The 12,963-nt window shown below is 54.2% G+C and overlaps 4 protein-coding genes across 4 annotated transcripts; 3 read left to right on the top strand and 1 right to left on the bottom strand.

Annotated features, from left to right (window-relative positions):
• Positions 1–627: 627 nt before the first annotated feature.
• On the top strand, positions 628–1,698 carry CLAFUR5_12828 (uncharacterized protein; the record flags this gene model as incomplete). Its single annotated transcript, XM_047911976.1, has 2 exons — positions 628–1,511; positions 1,581–1,698. 2 exons carry the CDS (start codon positions 628–630, stop codon positions 1,696–1,698), a joined length of 1,002 nt encoding a protein of 333 aa, XP_047768455.1.
• Positions 1,699–2,872: 1,174 nt separating this feature from the next.
• Positions 2,873–4,561, top strand: CLAFUR5_12827 (Disulfide-isomerase; the record flags this gene model as incomplete). Its single annotated transcript, XM_047911975.1, has 3 exons — positions 2,873–2,993; positions 3,045–3,643; positions 3,698–4,561. The coding sequence occupies 3 exons, from the start codon at positions 2,873–2,875 to the stop codon at positions 4,559–4,561; spliced, it is 1,584 nt and encodes a 527-aa protein (XP_047768495.1).
• Positions 4,562–6,986: 2,425 nt separating this feature from the next.
• On the top strand, positions 6,987–10,817 carry CLAFUR5_12826 (Transcription factor tau subunit sfc4; the record flags this gene model as incomplete). The annotated part of the gene is made up of 1 exon (XM_047911974.1): positions 6,987–10,817. One exon carries the CDS (start codon positions 6,987–6,989, stop codon positions 10,815–10,817), a length of 3,831 nt encoding a protein of 1,276 aa, XP_047768496.1.
• Positions 10,818–11,412: 595 nt separating this feature from the next.
• On the bottom strand, positions 11,413–12,279 carry CLAFUR5_12825 (Prefoldin subunit 3; the record flags this gene model as incomplete). The annotated part of the gene is made up of 5 exons (XM_047911973.1): positions 11,413–11,655; positions 11,734–11,832; positions 11,888–11,999; positions 12,070–12,195; positions 12,257–12,279. The coding sequence occupies 5 exons, from the start codon at positions 12,277–12,279 to the stop codon at positions 11,413–11,415; spliced, it is 603 nt and encodes a 200-aa protein (XP_047768497.1).
• Between the last annotated feature and the right edge of the window lie 684 nt (positions 12,280–12,963).

Genomic DNA, 12,963 nt, shown 5'->3' with positions numbered 1-12,963 from the left:
TGACCCACGCTCCCCGTTCCCTTCCAGTCGGTTTCATTGGCCAGTGCGGATCGGCACTAGCACCTCGATAGACGAGCGCTGACGACTTTCTTCGCTTGTCACCGAGTCTATTTACTGGCGACAACGCGAACAGGATCTGCCTAACGATCAATCACCGCGCGGAGTGAGAGAGTTTCAAGAACACGCACCGGCGACCTTCCTATACGGGCGCCTGGTCTGCAGCCAGTGACAATTGCTGGCATGCGAGATTATTACCTAGCCTTCAAGTCTCGCTATGAGCCGCGCCCTCGGTGCTCGACCCGCACCGTATGCCCACTGACATCGTATATATGCTCCCGGAACCATACAGATTGCATCGTAAGTGAGATGGCGCTGGCATGTAGGAGCCTGACTAGGTGGCGGTAGTAGCTTAACTACATCGGCTCTTACACGCCAACTATCCGGGCTTCATCGGTGTGGACGTGCAGCAAGTCGTCCGACAACCCATTCCATCATCCATCATCCATCTTTTCTTGCCCAGCCTGGGGAGATGCCCGGTGTTCTTCAACTAGCAGCTTACACGTTTCATTCAGGCCTTGCGATCTTACTTGTCGTATAGTCAAGACTGAAGCACCGGTCGAATACAAAATGACGGTCCTCCTCTCGCCAATCTCATCACCGCCTCAACCCATCTTCAAGCCTCTCCCTCCCGGCATGTCGAGATCGCCAGATCGCGGCACTGTCCACCAGGTCGCCCTCAAGGCTCTTCAGATCAAGGCCGTCCGGATAGAAAGACTAGACGGCAGCGTCTTCAGGAACCTCCGCCTCCAACCAACTTCAGAATACTTCTACGTCCTCAAATGCCGACCCTCTTCCCACATACGACTCCTCGGCCAGGAGGAAGAACGACTCCAAACCGAAGCCTTAGTCCTCCAATCTCTACAGAGCAGATCTGACATGCTGGTCCCGCGCCTCATTCAATACCACCCCACCACAATCCCCATGGGCTCACCTTACCTCATCAACGGACCTTTCAAAGGCTCCATCCTCTCTGACATAGAGGCCTCCCTCTCCCGCCAAGCTTTCTCCAGCATCGACAAATCTCTCGGCCAGTACGTCCGTCAACTCTCCCACATTTCTGGCCCAGCCTTTGGCGCCATCAGTCCAGGGACGCCGCCTGCAAGTCCGGCGTGGAGCCGATGCTTTGCTGCCCTGCTGGAGACGATCCTCCGAGACGGAGAAGATGCGCTGGTCAGTCTCCCCTACGACTTTATCCGGAATCAGGTTCGTCGGCATCGACAGGTGCTGGATCAGATCAGTCAGCCAAGGCTTGTGCTATTGGAGATGGCAAAGGATGAAAATGTTCTCGTTAATACAAATGACTACACTTTTGCGGGGATTGTGGACTGGAGTACGGCGATTTGGGGCGACCCGTTCATGAGTGATTGCTTCCATAAGCCGAGGGTGGGCTTTGCGGAGGGGTTTGGGAGGTTACCGAATCGTGATGCGAATGAGAGGATCAGGCAGTACTTGTAAGCCATTTGGACGCCATGTTATGTGGTGCGACCACACTGGGGATTGTGCTGACGGTGTGGATGCAGGTACGGGTTGTATCATTCGCTACTGGCGGTCGTGAGGCATTGTTATAGGCCTAGTGGGGATGGGGATGAGTTGGCTGCTAGGAGGACTTTGGTGAGTGCTGATGGGGAAGCCACATGATGCTGCCCTGCGTGGCCGACGTGTTGCTTGTCTTGTGCCACGTGGTGCCTGGATGTAGCTGACAGTTGCCTCTTTTGACAGACTCAGGCTCTTACACAGCTGTCGAGCATATCTCGAGGATGATACGCCGTATCGAGATGACTGGCAGACATACTGTCTGCTGACTCGTGATCTGGACTGGCGAAACGATGCCTATTTCGGATCGATGTTCGACAGTTCCAAACACAGGCCTCCTTGGAAGTGCAGCATACAGACGTCGAAGTTCTGATGTTGGGCATGAGGACCAGGAGCATCATGATTCAAGCCTCACACAGTTCGAAAGGGCCCAAGCATCACATCGGCGGCTTCACCAAGTGGATGATGTTCCTGTCTGCCAAGATGTTCTCCAGGAAATGCACTGTGGCCACACCATCGACACACCTCACCCGCTATCGACAGTGAGGACAGTGGTCTCATGATATGACAGGTGTCAAGTCTCAGTGCTGATCCACGGGTCGGAAGCCGAGGGTATCCGAAGCCGTGCCACTGCTGAGGGATAGTCTCGAGTCAGTATCACAAGTCCAAGGACTGGGATCTCATAACATGCGCAGGAACAGACACCGCTTCGTGGAGGATTGGCATGCTTCTGCTTGACGATAGAGTGCGGATAGTTGCAGCATAGAGTTTGATGGTGGCGGCGTCTAGATCGTGTAGCCGATGTTGGTGTTGGTACCTCTCTCGAAAGGACAGTCGGACAAATAGCTATGCAGCAATGATACTTAAGGTAGTAGCACAGTAATGACACATGCTAGATTCCAACGCACATGTTGGTTCATGCGGCGCCGATGGCGAGTCGTTTGGGTGAACAGAGAGGTTGAGTCTAAAAGCAGATGCTTGCCCCAGGTTCATATCGACTAAGCCGCATTGGAAGAACAGCTGGCAGTTGAGGACCCTGGATTTCCAAGCAGAGCATTGGTAGCCGCGTGGGGACACGAAGCCAGAACTCGACTCGACACTTAAACTTGACGAGTGCTACTACTCCCACTACTCTTTTAAGGACATCCACATCAACTACCGCCCCTTGAATCCTCTTGCCGGTCTTGAGTTACAAGCACCACACGAAGCGCTCACCACCACCACCACCACCACCACCACCACCACCACCATCACCACCATCAACTGATAGCCACACACCATGCGTTACTCCTCCGCACTGCTGGCTCTGGCCGGCCTGGCGATGGCCAGCGATGTCCATGAGCTCACCAAGGACACCTTCAAGGACTTTGTCACAGAGAACGAGCTTGTGCTCGCAGAATGTATGTGTGGGCGACAATCACATGTGGGAGCTCATCGCTAACACCGTCTAGTCTTCGCACCGTGGTGCGGTCACTGCAAGGCGCTTGCACCAGAGTACGAGGAGGCGGCCACAACACTAAAGGAGAAGAGCATTGCACTGGCCAAGATCGACTGCACCGAGCAGCAAGATCTCTGCCAAGAGTACGGCGTCGAGGGATACCCAACGCTCAAGATCTTCCGCGGCGAGAAGAACATCTCGCCATACTCTGGCGCACGAAAGGCAGACGCCATTGTTTCGTACATGACCAAGCAGTCCCTGCCAGCCGTCTCCCTCCTCACCACACAAGCCGCCCTCGACGAGTTCAAGACCGCCGACAAGGTCGTGCTCGTCGCATACATCGGGAAGGACGACAAGACATCCAACACCACATTTACCGAGATCGCGGAGGAGCTCCGGGACAGCTACCTCTTCGCAGCTACCTCTGATGCCGACTTGGCCAAGGCCGAGGGCGTCAAGGCACCAGCCATTGTTCTCTACAAGCAGTTCGATGAGGGCAAGAATGAGTTCACCGAGAAGTTCGACAAGGAGGCCATCACCGAGTTCGCCAAGGTCGCCGCAACACCATTGATTGGCGAGGTTGGCCCAGAGACATACGCTGGATACATGGCTGTAAGTGACTACAGACGTACATCGTAGTGCTTTCGATACTGACACATCCTCTAGTCCGGCCTTCCACTCGCATACATCTTCGCCGAGACCGCTGAGGAGCGCGAATCGCTCGCAAAGGATCTCAAGCCACTTGCTGAAGAGTACAAGGGCAAGGTCAGCTTCGCTACCATCGACGCCTCTGCCTTTGGCCAGCACGCTGGTAACCTCAACCTCGAAGTTGGCAAGTGGCCAGCTTTCGCCATTCAGGACACCGCCAAGAACCAGAAGTTCCCATACGAGTCCGCCGGCGACATCAAGGAGCTCACCGCAAAGAAGATTGGCAAATACGTCAAAGACTTCGTCGCCGGCAAGGTCGAGCCAAGCATCAAGAGCGAGCCACTTCCAGAGAAGCGCGAGAAGGGCGCAGTCCAGATCGTCGTTGCAAAGAACTACGAGGACATCGTCATCAACAGCGACAAGGACGTTCTCCTCGAGTTCTACGCTCCATGGTGCGGACACTGCAAGGCTCTCGCACCAAAGTACGATGAGCTTGCCGGTCTCTACAAGGACTATGAGGACAAGATCGTCATTGCCAAGGTTGATGCCACTCTCAACGACGTCCCAGATGAGATCCAGGGCTTCCCAACCATCAAGCTCTTCAAGAAGGGCGAGAAGTCCGAGCCAGTCGACTACAACGGTTCGCGAACTGTTGAGGATCTCGCCAACTTCATCCGCGACAACGGCTCTGACAAGATTGACGCATACGTCGAGACTGCTGGTGAGACTGAGACTGTTGAGACCGACGGCATGCCACAACAGGCTGCTGCCGCCACTGAGGGTGTGAAGGAGAAGGTTAAGGAGGAGGTGAAGAAGGCTGCTGAGGCCGCCAAGGATGCTATCCTTGACAGCGATGAGGTCGCTGACCACGATGAGCTTTAAGCGAAGCGCGTCGTCCATTGGGCTATCTCAGCGGATCTTACTTGTGCTATGCTATGACTATGACTATGGGCGTGGTAGAAGTGCTTTGAGTATTGGGGTGAACGGCGTGGTATGATCTGACGCGTTCTGTATCCTGGTATCTTGCTCTTGTCCAAATTCTCTCATCGATCCCACATCCTCACTGTGAGGCGCGCCGAAAGTGTATTGATACTGCTGATGACGAGTAGGGCTGAGGTGATGATGCTGCGTGCTGGCGTATTTGACAAGAGTGGAGAGGCGTATGGGCTCAACGCCATAGTCGCGAGTCGACTTCGGTCTGCTTGTGAGATCGGACTACCTATCGGCCTTGCAGCGCGCCGTGAGCTTGTCGCTCCAGCTTGTGATGAGCATGGCTGGGGTACTGATGAGGCGTTGCGATTCAAATTCTAGCGATGGATAGTGATATCATGCTGGTCGCCAGCTTCCTGGCCGGATCGGTTCCACCTCCTTCGATCTGATCCCCCTGTCATCTCCATGCACAATGAGCGCCTCCGTAGCCGCGAGACGCTATTGCAGCGCCTGTGAGAGCTGTGGCGCGCCGAGCGATCGATATCCCGTCGGACGGAGAGAACCTTGGTTTTCAAAGCTGAGTCTGGGTCTACGTATGTGCTCTGTGATCTGATTCCGCGCCATTTGCAGTTACTCCTGCCAGAAAGGTCGAGGCTACGGTGCTGAGCATGGATTGCGACTCAAGACACTGCTGAGGTGTCGAATGACATGCTGCTCAGAGCTGGCAGCAAAATGTCGAGAACAGGGTCACTCAGAGCTCATGAAGCATTTTGCACCTGGCCTTCATCCCAAAACGTTCAAACGTTTTAGCGTAAGGCTACAGAGAAAGCCGGATTCCTCGCTTTGCTTGGAAGTCCCAACGGCTCTCCAATAACATATCTGCTCAAAGACTATAGTCCTGGACTGGCCAACAAGAAGGTGCTAGCAATCTCAGTGTGCTGACCGCATTGCGACAGTCCCAATCGTAGTGTCTGGCCTGGACTTATGTATGGTCTGTCGACCGGGTGAGATGAGCCTGCGTACGAGGCCTTGTGGCGTGCTAGGCGCTGGCCATTCCGGATGGTAGTAGCAGAGACTGCGGTGCTGATAGCCCTCTGAGGCCCTTCATATCAAAGTGAGTTGCGGAAGCACCATGAGTTGGCCCATCTTGCGCCAAAAAGAAGACGCCAAAGCAGTCGCGGTATCAAGACTTCGTCGCCATGGTGGAATGACCAAAGGTTCGATCGAGTGCATCGATTGAAGTTCCATTCAGGACCAAAGGCTCCCAACTACGGCGAGAAGAACAAGAACAAGCGAGACGCAAGGTGTGCTTTCAGTGCCAGGAAGCCGCTCTATGATGTCGCGCTCCACGTCGTGTGGATTGTGCGCGCCAAAGATGCTATTGGGGATCCTGAGAAGATAACCATTCCTGACCCTAACTTGGTCGCCGTACACAGATCGACATGACTTCTCCAAGGCGGTATTTCGTGCTCACATCTTTCTCACATCTCCCTCCTGTCGCTCCTTCGGCTCAATGTCAACGCTCACATGTTCAAAAGACATCCGGTCTAGCACGACTACATCGCGTGAACGGTGCCCACTCGGGCCAACTTATCTTTGGGTCGAGACCGGTCACTGTCCACCAGCGTAGGGTAGAGCCATATTTCACGGTTGTCAACATGATGTTCGCATGGACTCTGGTATGGACTGTCTGCTACTCTCGTGGTTCTATGCTGCTCTTGCGTCCCATGTTGGCGGTTCGTTGCGACGTTCTACATGGGCTGTGACGGATCGCGAGCCTGTGGGGCAGCTTGCGAGGGTACATGTCGCGTGCGGCAGTCGGGCGGCGGTCAACAGGATGTGTGAGACGACTAGTATGAGATGAAGGCCGATGTGTTGTGGTTTTGGTTGCAGGGAGAGAGGATCAAGGTCGTTGTCGAAGTCGAGCGCAGAGCATGGCTTCACTTCGGCTCAATATCTTAGCTATATATTCAATCTACAGTGCGTTCCTCTTCGACGGCGCGGTTGGGTTAATCAGCTTTCACCTTGCCTTTTACCAGATGAAACCTTGGTCCACCGCAACAAGCCGCATTCTCAATCTTTGGGATCTTCAGATCGAGTAAATTGGTCTCTTTGCGTTTTGCGCCGAGGGATATTAGTTCGAATGTAGCAAGTCACTCGCAATGCTTTCCATATCAAGCTTTCTTCCACACGTGACATGCAGTTTTGCATGACTCAGCACCAAAGATGGCGACCTACATTTTGCTTTCGTACTCGACCTTCCACCACAACAACTTTGCTCGCCTTCCGACCACCACGAGTGCAGATCAACGCCGACTCGATGCTCTTAAGTCACCGCAAACTCTCGAGACTGCACATTTGTGGAGGGTAGTAGATCATGGAAGGTGCCACAGACCAGAACACCCACAAGGAAGACCCCCCACCAGGAAGTGCAGGCAATCATCATGTTGCCAGTTCCGCTGCAGAAACCAGCTACCCGGATCCCAGTCGCAACCCACAGTTTGGAGCCTACGGACCTTTCGCAGGTAGCAGCAATCTCGATGGCAGCTTTGGAGCACCACACCATGGCGCTGGATCGCCCTCTTGGGCCACGCCGCCTGGAGCACAAGCTGTACCGCAGTCGCCGTTTACTGCGCAGTCCTCGAACAATTGGATGAGCATGCCTCAGGCAGGGTTCTCTTTGCCCGATCATCCTCTGTTTGCTCCGCCAATGCCACAAGACGCCCCCGCTGTCAACGATCGTGGCCTCACTCAAGCACAAGTGGTAGCGCAACAATTTCACATGCGCCATGGCGACCCAGGGTCTCGGTTGCGAGGCGGTGACAGCACATCATATCTTGCTGGGCAGTGGGGCGAAGATACTGGAGGTCGAGCTGCGGCAGGCGCGGCTTACAGAGCGGCCGTCAACTATGGTGGCACTCACGAGTGGGATCCCGATTTCGACCCCTACATGGAAGACGCCGCGGGTCTTGGGGAGCTGCTGGACGAGACCGATATGATTACGCCCAACGCAACTCGTGGTGACCACTCTGGACGTACCCGCAGCGGTGTCGGCAGAGGTCGTGGTCGTGGTGGCTGGAGAAAGCTGTTGAAAGGAACGGAACATGCCGATTTGTTCGAGAAGCCTCGGACTATCAACCGTGGCCGTGGACGTGGAAGACCTCGTGGGCGAGGGCGCAAGGCTGCTGATCCTGGACCTGAGTTCAGGCAATTCATGAAGAAAGCACAAGATCGTTTTCTGGACGAGAAGTATGAAGAAGCCCTCGACAACGTCAGACAAGCTATTCACAAGAACCCGGAGATGTACACAGCTCACGTCCTGCTCGTCCAAATCCTTGACGCAATGGGCCGAGCAGAAGATGCCGCGACAGCCATGGAACACGGAGCTGCAACGGCGCGTGATCCTCGTGTCTATGTTCAGGCAGCTGACAAAATTCTGCAGCTAGCCGGCGATGATGAGCGATCGCCCCAGCTTCTCAAGCGTGCCATACAATGCTACTCTGATGCACTCAAGCTGAGCAGTCGCTTCAAAGATGACAAAGACCTTGAACTCGAGCTGCGTGGAGCAAAATTTGAACTCGAGAAAGAGGCTGGCAAGAGTCGAGAAGCGCGTCTGGATGCCAGAAACATTGTGAAGGCGTGGCCATATCAGACGTACTATATTGGGCAGTGGGCGCAGTTATGCGGATCGTGGCATGACACCTCCGAGATGAAGGACGCGAAGGAAGCATACGAGACAGCCTTTCGAGAGTACGAGGACGAGGATTCTTTTGGACACCAAGACGATGAGACTGATCAGTGGAGTCATCTCAACCTCTATCTTGATCTTTGCGACATGGTCGGCACTCACGAACCTGGACTTTTCAGAGGCAAACAGTTGGCTCGCTGGTTTCTTGGACGCCAAGACGAAACTTTCTGGGACCGTATCAAGGACGACGACCGCGAATATGATGATGACAACGGTCGAAGGGTGTACCTACCAGAGTGGCAGCAGGGACGGGCCAGTCGCGACATGGAAGCTTACGGTCAAGGCCTGCCTGTGGACATCCGAGTCAAGTTCGGCATGTTGCGACTAAAATCTGGCGTCCAGCATTATCCAGAGGCGATGCGTCACTTCCAGACATTGCATCGATACGACGATCAGGTCGAGGACTATTATGACATCTTCTTGCAAGTCGGGCGCAGTTTACAAGAAGCAAACTATCGAAGCGAGGCAATAAAATTCTACGACTTGGTTCGCAAAGTGCCGATAGTGGAAGATCGCGATGAAGGTATTGAAGACAAGGTCTGGATGCAAATCGCGAATTGCTACAACCAAGCATTGCGACACGGCGATGCTATCGCGTGCTACGAGATTGTTCATCGTCATAAGCGTGCCAGCCAGGACTATACTGTCTGCTGTGCTCGTCTTTGCAAACATTACGAAGACATTGGGGAGATAGACAAAGCACGGCAGTTGTGCAATGAGCTGATCCTGTATAACCGACTCGATCTTCTCCACACTGCAGGTGTCAAGATGGCACCGCCCATGTCCAATGTGCTCAGACCACACAAGTACGATCTCGCTGCCCCGCGAGTGCCGTTGAGGCCACTGAAGCCGCCAGTCGTGTATAGGGAACTACGACCTGCAGGCGATCAGGCTCAGGTTCCGGCAAATCAGGGCACCTTCGCTGAGATGAGATTCGACCCAGCAATCGGCACACCTACAGCACCCGCAGCCTCCACTGGTCCAGTCAATCTTGGTCCCGTCTCTCAAGAGGTGGAGCTACCTCCAGCGCCTCCAGAGCATGTACCCGGGCTCATACCCCAGAAGCGAAAGCGAGGTAGGAAGAACGCACTTTTACCACCCGCCGAAGATGACGATGAAGATGGCGGAGAAGGTAGTGCTCCAAAGCGCCCGAGACTGCAGAAGACATGGAACAAAGCGCATGACGCCAAACGCCAGGCTCGCTTCGACATGATCCTGGATGCGCAGGAACGATGTCTCGCCAGCTTTGACGTCGTCAAGCAGCACTGGCGAGCTATGAAGACAGGCGAAGACGAAGATGTCGTGGAGCAGTGGGTCGAGGCAGCCAATGTGATGCTCAAAGACTTTACAGACATGAAGGTCTTCTTTCCAGAGCGCGACAAGACTCTACGCCTGGAGCTGACGGACGATCCTAGTAGGCCGTTCAAGAAGCAGAACCAGCGCCATGAGGACATTGTTGGGCCGAACACTTACCTCCAAATCCCCTTCCACGACTGGCACCGCGTCTTCTCGGACCTTGCATTGATCTATGCAGGAAGCGGCGAACAAGATCGCTGCTACTATGTTGTCAAAGACGTCCTCATGGCCGCCAACGTCTTCTTCCTTGAGAAGAAACTCAAATGGGCCAATCTCGGCGTTGCTTTCCACTGCGCGCTGGCTTTCAACGACAGCTTCTACGCTATTGAACTCGTTCGCGAGCTCATCCGTGAGAACGAGTTCCGCGGTGGTACTCTCTTCCAGCTCTTCGCTGCTGTGAACCGTTTCTCCTACGGGAGCAACTGGTTCAACTCCGGGCCAAGTCAGAAGTTCATGCTTCGTATGGTGAAGCAATTCGACTTTCTTGCCATGGAGCCTGAAGTTCGAGACAGAATCGAATGGTCAATCCAGAAAGCAAGTCTCGAGGAACGAGTCAGGAAGATGGACGGTGAGAGGCATGAGCTCGACGCGGGAGTGCTCATGATGTATGGACACATGGTGGCTGTGGCGAATCACAGTCACACATCTATTCCGTACTATCTCAGAGCTCTTGCTCTGGAACCAGAAAACGTCTGCGTCAACTTGAGCCTCGCGACAATGTGGGTCCAAATTTCCATGAAGCGCCAGACCGACAATCGACAGTTCGGCATCAACCAGGGCCTCGCCTTCCTGTACAGATACTACCACATCCGCGCCGCCAGCGGCAAAGCTTCCCACCTCCAAGAAGCAGAGTACAACGTGGCCCGCATGTGGCACTATCTCGGCTTGACACATTTAGCGCAAGAGAACTATCAGAAAGTTCTGGCGTTGAGCGAACAAGTCCAGGCGGAGGGAGAGGAGCGGAAGGTAGCTGGGGAAATGCCGGTGGAGGATGAGGTGGAGGATCTGGCAACTGAGGCGGCGTATGCGATGCAGCAGATCATGTTGCTGGCTGGGAATGTGCAGGGTGCGATGGCGTTGACGGAGAAGTGGTTGGTGTTTTGAGAATGTGGGATGGGGAGTTTTGGGGTGGGATTTTTCGTGTGTGCTATGGAAGATACCCAGGGTGTAGTATACGCAAGTCTCTCGATGCATGGTTCCTCGCGAAGCGCTTTCTCATTCATGTTGTACTTCGTTCATGCCGACAACTTGCTAATAGGTAGTAAGTCGGCGTCGGCAATGGTACACGTGCGTTTCCTCAAGCTGATGGCATTGGGGCTTTCACGTAGCGACCTCGTGCGGTATGAGGATCAAGCATGCCCACAGCGCGGAGTAAGGACAGCAGAGGTCTACATGGTCCCATGTGCAATGGGCGGGTGAAGGTTCGCATGTGTTAGCACATCTTGTATAAAGTTCAGGTTGGAGTGTCGATTGCAAGAGATGGAAATATTACTCCGGTGCCTAAAGCATTTTTGTACACCCGTGGGAAGCTACTCTGTGCCGCCCTCATGTTACGTGCTCGGAGCCGCGTTGAGGCCAACACAGCCCTACATATCCCGCAGGACCATGCTGCTGGCTGAATACAACGAGCCGCTTTCATCATGACATCCAAGTGAGGAGCCTCGCATCCCTCATTTCGTCGTGCGAGTCGATGATCTCGCTAGCTTTTGAGAGCGGCCTTTGCATCTCCCTCATCGTCAGCCTTGTCATCCGGCTTCTCCTTGCGGCGCATGCCGACATCCCAGTTGTAGACACGGGCTGTGGCGACTTCCATAGTCGTGATTTGTTCACGTAGGAAATCTAGGTCCTCTTCGCAATTGGCTAGACTTCCTTTGGCCGCTTCAAGCTTGCCATCGAGAAGCGACTCTGCTTCAGCGAGGGGGTATGCAAGCATTACGTTCGCCTGATCATGCGTGTTAGCCCTGTGCTGTGAGAAGGGTCTTGGCTCCTTGTGGAGACCAAGTGGTGAGAGAGGACATACGCCAAGCCATAGGTAGACTTCTTCCGTCTTGTGGATGTTGGCTTTCGCATAGAGCGTATCGTTCAGCTCGAAGGTGCTCTCGAGCGGTTCCGCATCAGACTTCATGCCCTTGTCAGCTCAAAGCACATCTCAGCAACACTCAGACTCGACTGACCTTCCTCGTCTGCAGGAAGCGCACAGTCTCCAGCGTCTTCTGGATATCCGGGATCTTGTCCTTCAGGCCCGCCACTCTTCGTTGGTTGTTCGCTTCCATGAACTGGTACTTGCTAAGGTGCCCGTCAGCATTCCTTCAGCCAAGACGGCGAGGCCGATGCATGGTGTAGGTCAGTCACGCACGAGATCATCTCCTGGAAACTCTTGAGTGTTGGCTCGACATCTGCCCTGGTCGCGACATAGTCCTCGACTCGCTCCACGAAGGGCGCGAATGGGATGCCTCGCGCGTTGGTGGGCGCATCCTTGCCTCTGTTGGTGAGATCTTGTCAGTCATTGTGAAGCGGCTGTGATGAGGGCAATGCTAGCTTACATTGCTTTCTCAACTGCAGCCATAGAATCGACCGCGCTGCGCTCTGGGTTTACATGTGTGTGTGTCAGCCGGCAGAATCTGGCTGGAGAGGTGAGTGTAAAAGTCGAGAGATGATAAAACGATGTGCGAGTTCGAAGTCTTGGCTGAAGGACTTCTTTTGACCTACCGAGATGTCGTGTTCTTGATTGAGCTACTGCTATCGGAGTCTACACGTTCGAACACACTGCAAGATACGTGTGAGCAGGTCTGCGAAAATGTTGTTGTCGTGATGTATTCCGCTGACAAGACTTCTGCAGCAGAGCTGTGTCTCGAAGCGAGATTTTATGCAAACTCAACCGCACCGCCACGTGGTCTGCTGTTTATCCGGCCATCAAAACGCGGCCGCTGAAAACAGAAGGCGCGTGCTATTTTAACTTTGACCCTTGCAAGAACGATGACGGGTGGTGAGAGCCCTATTTGGACTGCAGCTCTTCACACCACCGCAGCATCAACAGCTTCCCATATCACCATTGTCGAAGCCTCTTCACGAGATAACGACGACAGCATCATCAGAACAGAACACGAGTCCGTAAAATTAAAGGAACCGCCTCCGTATGTACGACAGTTTCGTGTCCATCGTGTCTGCGGTTAGCGCGAAAGCATGCCACTTCATCGGATCCCCCTCAGGTAGTCCGAACCGCTTCAGCCTACACCAGGAAGTTCTCCTT

This window comes from Fulvia fulva, chromosome 11 (genome assembly GCF_020509005.1).
Source record: "Fulvia fulva chromosome 11, complete sequence".
NCBI classification, from domain to species: domain Eukaryota; kingdom Fungi; phylum Ascomycota; class Dothideomycetes; order Mycosphaerellales; family Mycosphaerellaceae; genus Fulvia; species Fulvia fulva.
Note: the sequence above shows the minus strand (reverse complement) of the source record. Positions and strands in the feature narration are given on the sequence as shown.